We start from the raw sequence: 9975 nt of genomic DNA on the forward strand, positions 1-9975 counted from the left end.
ATAATGAAATATTAGTTTGGTTACACGGGAAGTCCATATAAATAAAAAAGTATCGATGCATCGATAGTTAGTTCAAGGAAAACATCGATACTACAATGGTCACATTGGCCAGTCTGAGCCCTGCGCTGAGTTCTAAACCACATTACATCTTAAATAATCAAAGTTAAGGGCATATAAAATGTATAATCAGCTAAATCCCAAGAATCCCCGTCCCATCTGATAATTCCAACAGTTAGTGGTGCGTGTGTAGTGTAATAAAAACCGAATTAACTGCAACGCAATTGTAATGGCGACGAGAAGTCCGAAGAAAAACGAATGCCAATGAGCGAGTGCTAAAAAAAACAGTATAGTGGACCTGCAAACAGTTGCTGCCAAGCTCAATAGAATTATTAAAATAAACAATATAATAAAGTGAGTAGCAGCAATGCAAATTGTATCGATTGGTAAACTTCAGCACCACCAGCTGCTGTCTTAGATAAATTAATTCGCAAACACACACCCAAACACAAACATTCACGCACACACCCATGCGCTTAGTGTCGTCTAAAAGCATAACAAAAGCATACGCAGTTCAAATCAAGCTTATTTATAAATCAATTTGAATTTATTTCAATTATGAATTAGTATTTCTGCGCTGTCCTGCTTTTATCACCTGTTGGAGCGCACTATGTATTTGTCTTTATTTACTGTTGTAAACACCTTGACGCTAGAGTTATGCGTGTGTAAAGTTCAAGGCAGAAAGTATATGTATAACTAGGTGGGTGGTGCTGAAACCAACCTGCGCGTACCTCCTAGCGCTCGCGTGGAGTTGTGTGTGTGTGTGCATGGGAGTAATTTGTATTCGGATAAGCTGAATTTGAAGAGCAATCGAAAGGGAGAAATGTCTATTAAGTGCGGCAGAAAGCATTAGTCATTATTTTTTAGTAGTGTTTGCTTACTTACACAGTGATAAGAGCATCGCATTAGAGAACGGCTAGTACATATGTATGTATGTAATACATACTATGTATACATACATATATATAAATCGACACATCCGGACCAGCAACTTCAATTCGAAACTAAAAGGTGGCCGCTTTTGCGTACACACACTCACGCTCACACATTTGTCAGATGGCTTTGTGTTTATTTATTTATTTATATTAGAATTATATTTCTCTGTTTGCGGATGCAATGAAAACAAAGTCAGGTCCTCATTAATGTCACATTTGTATTGGTTCGATGTATTGAGCACGATGTGTTAATTACATATGACGTTCTTTATTTTTTAATTATGTGTTTAATACAAAAAATAGTGGCATTTTTACGCTAGTCTTACTTGTATGCCAAAAGTATTATCGTATCGGACTATAGCTCATGGCTATTTTCCACGTTCCGTACCACAGGCCATGTGAATTTACGAAAACTGCATTTATACTATTTAATTTTCTACGAATGATATCGTCTGGGTGTACGATGATTCAGTCCGTTTAATTTTACCGGCGAAATTGAAAGCTTTTCACTAGTTTATTTAACCTGCCGCCAATATTTGCAATGCATTTCATTTGAGCTCTGACTTATGTAAACATTATTGAAGCTTGCAACAATATGTCAATTGATACAAATTAGACTCAATCATAACAACCAACGTTCGATTTCAAGTGGGGGTTTTATTGCATTAAAGTTTAATTGTTACATAAAGCGTTGTTCCAATTAAATATTGAATTTCGAAACTATCGGTAAAATATGCCAGCACTAAGGTTCACTCAACAAACATCGAACAGCTGATTGTGTTGACGGGACCAAAGGAAAGAATCACAGAAGAAGAAAAAACAACAAAAAACAAATGACACAAACACTCGCATGCACGCACACATATATTCAAATACACATATACTTATTGAAAACCGTTTATCTTATCAGCAGGCGATGGCGGTGCTCTGGCCGGTGCACTGTTTGTTTGAATATTGAGTTGTACTTGTTTTTAATGGATTTTCATTAATGCACTTGTTTTGCAGGCCACCAAAAACACACGATCAATCACACATCCGCACAGATGAGACATGCGAATAGTGCAAATGATAATAATCATAAGCAGCAGCAGCGGACGCAGCAACAAGAAACTAAAACAATAGTAGTGAAACAACAGTTAAACAACTGCAAGCAACAACAGTTTTTTCAGCTCGTGTGCGATTAGTACTAAACAGCAGCAAGAGCAGCAGCAGCGGCACGAGCAGCAACAGCAGCAGTAGCGTCTGCGGTAGCAGCGGCATACACATCAGCATGGCTAGGAAACATTGTCTCTCATTGGAGCTGGCATTGCTGGGTCTTTGTTTAATATGCCATCCGGCGGCCATTGATGCCCATGTCCTCGTTTACAGACGCACTACCTCACAGGCAAGTCAAGTTGACTACAGTGCTGCTTAATTTACTAATAACACCCTTGTTTCCATGCAGCTGATTGAGGAGTTCAACGATTTGCCAGCTTCATTCGGACCCCCTATTGTGGACAATAATCTTCGGGTATTTGTGGTGCCACATGATCCCAAAGATCCGTATGGTTGTAATAATTTAAGCAATCCACCGCGCTACAGCTATCCAAACGGCGCAAAGTTTGTGGCGATCCTCTCGCGGTAAGCTTTTTTGAACTTGTAGGCAGTTCAAGGTATATTTAATGATATTTTTGTATGCTTACACAGAGGAGGTAACTGCACATTTGAACGAAAGGTTCGCGTAGCTCAGGAGGCAACGTATTCCGCTGTAATTATCTACAACAATGAAGGCGATGAACTGGGTATGACAAGTTATATGAATAACACTCGTGATTCATTGATGAGTGAATTTGTGCATCAGATATTTCTTGTAATTTTCTTTTGATTTTCACCTTTTATTCTATTTATTTGTTTACAATACAATTTTATATAAAAAAAAAAAAAAAAAAAAAAAGCAGGCCATTAATAAGTCAAGAGTTTCCCTTAAGTGCAAATGCCTAACATAATTTTACAATTTTTGTTTTTTAATCTAATTTTAGAACAAATGACCGCCAACAACAAATCAGGCATAAATATACCCTCCGTTTTTGTGGGCATCACGACCGGCAAAACATTATTGTCTTTCTTTACACCAGAAGTGGTGCTGATTATCAACGATGAGCTGCCCTTTAATATCAACACACAACTGATATTGCCGTTTTCCATACTGATTGCATTATGTTTTCTTATTTTGGTATGTAATTAACTTAGTGTTAAATGAGCTATTGCTTAAACCCATGTTATCATTTATATATAGATTGTCTACATGATATATAAATGCATACGGGAGCAGCGCCGTTTGCGTCGACATAGGCTACCCAAGAGCACGCTTAGAAAGATACCAGTGCTGCGATATACAAAGAATAATACCACCATTAAGTACGAAACCTGCGTTATTTGCCTCGAAGACTTTGTTGAGGACGACAAGCTACGCGTGCTGCCCTGCTCGCATCGTAAGTGACTCCAACCAACAGCAGGCTGTAAAACATAATTATAATTAATATTATTATAATATTCTAGCTTATCACAGCCACTGTATTGATCCTTGGCTAACTGAGAACCGTCGCGTCTGCCCCATATGTAAACGGAAGGTTTTTACGAAGGGAGAAACACGTGCGAGTCGGAATCGACAGCCTTCCTTAGATAGCGATGACGATACCACACCGTTGTTGCAGCAGCAACCGCAGTCAGTATCTGCTGCAGGCTCGGCGGCCGGTGGCAGTAACAGCGCCAGCATCAATTCTGCATCATTGGCAGAAGGCACCACAAGACATGGGACATTTAGACGTGGCGATGCAGAACGCACTCTCAACGCCGCACAGGAGAATCAAAGCTCTGACGATGAGAATGGTATGTGTTGCCCATTTTTATTTTCGGATTAAAAGCTGAAAGCTGAAATCTAAATACTCTACTATGTAGTTATGAGCTAAGTTAAATGAGTAAATTAATATAGTTTTTTTTATTATGTTTTTTTATTTATACTTATTTAGTAATCTCAAATTATATGCAATATTGCAAATCTTTGTATTTGAAATTTTTAGGCTTCGACAAATCATATTCTATAAGCTCTGAGAACTCGAAGCATTTGATTTATTTAATTAGAATGTCGTGTCAAATTAATTAATTAATAATTTGCTATCTGTCTCTTACCTTTTAATATCGTACACAGCGCTACTGGATTCCACACCTCAGACTAGTGTATCGTCATCTTTTCAACGACGCGTCAATCCTTTCGATCGGGCAATAAATTTGCCACCACATTTGGCAAATCAACTGAATCAGCCAAGGCCCTCACTTTGGTCGCGCCTTAACTTTAGGTAAGTTTTTCTAAAGTTTGCTATTAGGCGAATATTTACTTTTATACCGTGTTTGCAGCTCCCTATTTCGCCGTGACTCCACAGGTATTAGTGTTGCAGCGCCGCCTTATCTCGATCATGTTGAGGCCGGTACAAGTGAGGTAGCTATTCGGGGTACAACAGAGGCAGCCCAAATTACCGGTATCTCCAATCCTACATCGAACAACATACTGAATCCGAATTTAAGCGGCTCTTTCAAAGATGATGACGATATGCCACCGCATCGTTCAATTTACGAACCTATTGCAATCAGTGCGCCCACAACAGAGCAAGGTGTCTCTACTGGTGCGGCCGCCGTTGCTGACTCGGCGTTTCTACAGACGCCCACGCAGGGCGGCATTGGAGTTGCTGCGCTACCCCATAGCGGCACAGATCGCCAATTTCTAATATGAATAGAGGCGAACAAGAAAGTATAGTAATTTTCTAGGACATAGTTCACACCAAGCAGGCAAATCGACTAAAAGAAATCCCATTTGTGGGAGTAGTAAAGTAGAAGTCGCTTGTAAGTGGCGAAGTTGTGGCTGCCAGCTGCTTTGTTTTAAACAATTAACAAGTGTTTACCCTTTATACACATACTATGTAATTGTAATTGTATTTGTAATCATCATTGTCATGAATCATGGATCATGGATGATTATGGTTTGCATCGCAGTACACATTACACTCACACATACACACATATACAACAAACAAACATAAATATGCGTATACAAATTGTGATTTATTTTATATACCTTATATATTATTAACATTATTGGCTTGTATAACTAAAGTCGAAACAAAACAAAACTAAAATGAAAAGGAAAATACCATTTACCTTCGTATAAGATTGAAATTGTTTACCTGATTCTGATTACGTATTTAAATTTTGTTTGTTTTAACCACTCAACACTCCAAGAAAAATCAAGTCAGAAAACAAAAAAATAATCAAACATGTGTAATTAAACCTATTAATAGCCACTAGTTTTAATGTGCACGTGAAAGTTGTTTTCAGGCCAGGAACTCAAAGCTTTCATCAATCAAAAGCAATCGATTCATTGATTTTGTATGATGTTACCGTATATTTAACTAATTTTAAGTTTTGCTTTGTAATATATATTCAAATTCTCCAAATTCGATTTTTATAAAAATGGCCATACGAATAATGAAAAAAAAGTGTTAAGAACTACGTACTTTGTAGAATTGAAAGTTTCGAAATCATAAGCTTTAAGGTAAGTGCTAGTTTGTGATTATTTTCTTAAAAATAATAAATATAAAAGAATCAACATTAACTGATGAAAACTGTTCACAACTATGAATATAAATATTGTAAAACGGAATCAATTAAATATAAAGACATTATAACAATTGTGTTTCAACGTGTAATCTACAGTTAATTTACAATAAACTAAACGTAATTGATATAAACCAAATGAATAAATGGGTATCGTTAGTAGATCTTAATTTGAAAGCTTAACAATGGGGGACTTGATTAAGAGTTATAATATATTTTATTTATAGCCAACTATTGTGATTTTTAATGATGCTATTGTATTTCAATTACCATTTCAGCTTTAATGCAGAGTCAGAATTATGAGAAATAATGTCCTGTCTACCAGAACAAGCAACAATTAAACAAAGTATTTACAGTTCTACTTTCGCTTATATTTTTAGTCCCTGCCTGAAAGTATGCAACACTCATGTGAACAGACAAAAGCTGAATACTACAACTGACCAACAAATAGATTTCACATAATTCGGTCCCTTAAATAGCGAGGCTGTGGGCAACATCTAAAATCAACAATGTGTAAATTCAAGGCCCATACTATGTAACTTTAATAATTTGTTTTAAGAGCATTTTCTTTAAAGAGTTTAGCCAAAAAATTTCTTATGATTAATACTAACAGCTTTTTTTTAATAGGATTTAGAAAAAACTCGCCAGAATACTCTTATTAATAACGCTAACGACTAAAGACTTCGGCAGGTGTTTCAATCTGTGTTACTTAATTATAATTTTCGCCTGGGAACTACAGCAGCTGTTGAAAGGGCAAGTATACTTGGACTTTATTATTTTTTCTATATTCATACCATCTGGTAAGTAATAGACATGTGGGAAACTCTGTTGAATTATAAAGTCCACATAAATAATTGAGCGAAATATGGCGGGCATGGGCTGTAAAATATAATTAAAAGCAATTAAAGTAAAAAATATACAAATAAATTGGTTTTGTACAAATACAAATGGTTTTAATGTATACGATAACTATAAACAGATATATATATATATATATAGTATTTAGATATACATATTTATTTATAGTATTGAGTAATGCACATAATCTTGTCAGCATTGCAGTTATTAGACTAAGCCATTAGCAGAGTTTTTAAATCGAATTTCGCTAAGTGTATACATTATGTTTTATTTATGTGTGTATGAATGTGTAGATGTGTGCGATATAGTTTTTCACTTGTTTGTACAACTCGTATGCAATTATGCATGTGTATACACATATATTCTTATATATATATATATATATATATATATATATATATATATATATATATATATATATATATATATATATATATATGAAAATGTATATGTGATTCGGTAATGTGATGCGTGTGTTGTCTTGACACTAATTAAATTTTAAACTATTACGTTTTGTGTATTTATAAGTTATATACAAAATATGTACTTTTTAACTTAATACTATTAACATTAAGAAACTAATAGTCGAACATGGAGTCACCGCCGTCTCACTTCACCACCAGCGACTGTTTGAGATACCGCACAAGGCCAGAGCCTATATCCTGCACATCCGGCCATTGGCGTATCACAAAGATTATAAAGCAAATCGTTAAAAATGTGGTCAGCACGCGAAGCCTATAAATACAAAGCAATTGAAAAATTACTAAAGGCTCATTATATATGTATATATATACATTTGCGTATGTAGACCGTGTACTTACCTCGTTTTGAGAAACGGCATAATAATGCCAGCAGCGGTTGCCACCAACAGCAGCACCACTTGCAATATTGTTAAGACCACATTGATGAGTTTCACAACCAGGGCGCGAGCGTTCGAATTGTCAATGCCCTCGACGGTGACATATTGCTGCTGAGACATATGCTCCATTTTCGATATCTATTGGCAATGGATGACATTTTATTGTTTAACATTTTAACAAGCACTTAGGCCAAAGCCAAGTAACAACTTACCCTTGTTTGACAATTCTCGAGCACTTCGTTGACGTCACGTAGTCTTTCATCGCTTTGGTATTGTACTTTCTCTTCCATGTCAGCAATTGTTTGTTTCAGATTCTCGATTTCATTCTGCAAATGAAGGCATTAATTGATATTGTTTCAAGCATTGTAATTACACAATCAATGAAACGCACCTGATGCAATTCCGTCAAGTCATTGATTTGCTCCTCCAGTCCCTCAGCACGGAAGCGTTCACTTTCGAGAGTGGCTGTCAAATTGTTGAACTCCTTTTGGCTAGTCTGAAATTGATAGATTTGATAGTTGGGATTAAATTGGATATACATATTTGTATATTATACTATATTAGTACTTACCTCAAGTCGATCGACTCGCTCTTTAAGCTTCTCGATCTCCGCTTTGCGCTCGGACAATTCAGTGAGCAGGGACTTGAGCACAATGTGGTACTGGCTGGCGCCCGACTGACTCTTGCCAGATCTGTATTCATGTAATGATTTATAGGTATAGTAACGATGCAGTTTGATTTGGCCATAACCATGGCACTTACCCCGCTGGTATGCTTTCGCTGGTTACACTGCTGCACTCACTGCCGTTGTCGCTGTTGAATTTGCCGGTGCCGCTGCCAGTGCCTGCGTTGTTGTTGTTCATGTTGTTGCCGCCGCCGGAGCCCGTCGAGGTGCCAGGGCCGGGTTGATGCAGCAATCGCTCATTGGCCGCTGTCAGAGCGTCCGCATTTGCCGCCTGAATGGCTTGAAGCTCGGCGTCAGCAATCTGATTTATATTGTCCGCACTGCCGAATTTGTTCTTAATGAGATGCGCAAATTCGCGCGGCTTCGACATCACCGAACCGGAGAAGCCCGTAATTCCGTCACGTATATTGCCACCCACATTGCGTAGTCCCTGGCCGACGTCGCGGAGCACCTCGCGTGGTTGCCGGTGCTGGCTCTTGGTTTGAAATTGATGATTCTGCAGATCCTTGGCTCGCTTGGTATAATTGTCCAGTTTTTTTTGCAGCTGCGATATGCTGTGTGCGCTTTTCTGATTCTTCTTCTCGAACACCGCCTGCAATCGGACAACGTCTATAGAATTCGCCACAAACATTGAGTTTCTTTCTTGATTTTTACCTTGATGCGTTGCAATTGCTGTTTATCGGCGCTGGCTGCGAGTTTCAGATACTCGTTCACATTATCTACAAGGATTAGTATTAAAGATTTCAGATATAATTGTCAGTTCCTGAATACGTGATTTAATATTGATGATATAATATTAATGTGGAATGCATCGAATTTTACATTCTCTGAGAAGCCTTATATATTGTATTTAAATTACACTATTAAGTAGTTTGAAATCTCTTTGTCTATGTAAATTGTGTATATTAGTGGGAATCAATAGAATTCCCCTTTTTCAGGATTACTATTTAGTTAGGTTAACACTCCCAATAAGTATGCTATGAAATCGAGTTTGCAGACATTTCAAAGGAATCGTACTCACCATCCCGGGCTGTTTGCTCCTGCCTGATGGATTCCTTGGTGCACTGTATTTTCGTATTCAGACGATCTATGGCCTGCACACTGGAACTGCGCTCATGGCGTCGATGGTGCAGCTTCTTGCTGCTATCGAATTCATCCGATGCCATAGACGCATAGTAGTCCTCATTGCCGGACAGTCGTGAGTCCTCTAGGCCACTGCCGGTGCCGGCGCTGCCACCGCCGCCGCCGTGGCTGAGACTGATGCCAAAGTCTGTCATATCGCCTACCATGCCGCTGTAGGCCAGGAGACCGCCTTGATCGGAGCCATGTGTGCGTCGCTGGCGCTCACGGCTGTGTCGCCGGTGTGTGGGGCTGTGGCTGCGAAAACCGCGCACTGCCACGCCCCCGCTGCTACCCAGGCTGCCGGTCACCGTGTTGCCGCCGCTGTAGACAGCCGCCTGTGCAGCTGCCACTGTGCTGGACGAGGCCGACGAATTGCTGTTGGCTGCCGTCGGTGTGGCCAACGCTCCCGCTCCTCCTCCCCCCGCTGCTGCTGCTGCTGCCGATGGCGTCGTCGTCGTCGTCGCTGTTGCAATTGCAACCGTTGGTGTTGTGGCTGCTGTTCCCGACGACGCTGCTGTCGCTGAGTCGCTGGTGCGCTCCCTGGACACTGTCGAGTTGTTGCGCATAGAAAGTCAGTATGGTACGTATATATGTAGTTTATGGCTTTGGCTCGACTCAAACTTCAATTGTCGAATGGATGAAGGCGAGGCACAGGTGCAGTCGCAGCAAACGATAACATCAAACACAGTGATAAAGCAATAACAAAAACCAAGTCTCAAAATACCACAAAGAAAAAATGTTCAATTTGCTGCTGTTGTTGTTGCTGTTGTTGTGCTTGGTGCTGTTATTGTTGTTGTAAAATATAATTAAAA

The 9975-nt window shown here is 38.9% G+C and overlaps 2 protein-coding genes across 2 annotated transcripts; one reads left to right on the forward strand and one right to left on the reverse strand.

The window, feature by feature from the left end:
- The first annotated feature begins 67 nt into the window (after positions 1–67).
- LOC6573474 (E3 ubiquitin-protein ligase RNF13) lies at positions 68–5767 on the forward strand. Its single transcript, XM_001999519.4, has 9 exons — positions 68–411; positions 1998–2376; positions 2437–2612; positions 2679–2773; positions 3011–3204; positions 3268–3463; positions 3531–3860; positions 4180–4327; positions 4386–5767. The coding sequence occupies exons 2-9, from the start codon at positions 2263–2265 to the stop codon at positions 4756–4758; spliced, it is 1626 nt and encodes a 541-aa protein (XP_001999555.2). The 5' UTR covers positions 68–411; positions 1998–2262; the 3' UTR covers positions 4759–5767.
- A 799-nt stretch (positions 5768–6566) lies between these two features.
- LOC122756807 (transmembrane and coiled-coil domains protein 2) lies at positions 6567–9937 on the reverse strand. Its single transcript, XM_044007354.1, has 8 exons — positions 9063–9937; positions 8696–8760; positions 8119–8633; positions 7928–8048; positions 7748–7852; positions 7569–7682; positions 7319–7494; positions 6567–7232 (listed from the first exon to the last, which is right to left on the reverse strand). The coding sequence occupies exons 1-8, from the start codon at positions 9727–9729 to the stop codon at positions 7106–7108; spliced, it is 1890 nt and encodes a 629-aa protein (XP_043863289.1). The 5' UTR covers positions 9730–9937; the 3' UTR covers positions 6567–7105.
- Between the last annotated feature and the right edge of the window lie 38 nt (positions 9938–9975).

Source organism: Drosophila mojavensis, unplaced genomic scaffold (assembly GCF_018153725.1).
Source record: "Drosophila mojavensis isolate 15081-1352.22 unplaced genomic scaffold, ASM1815372v1 contig_16, whole genome shotgun sequence".
Lineage (NCBI taxonomy): Eukaryota > Metazoa > Arthropoda > Insecta > Diptera > Drosophilidae > Drosophila > Drosophila mojavensis.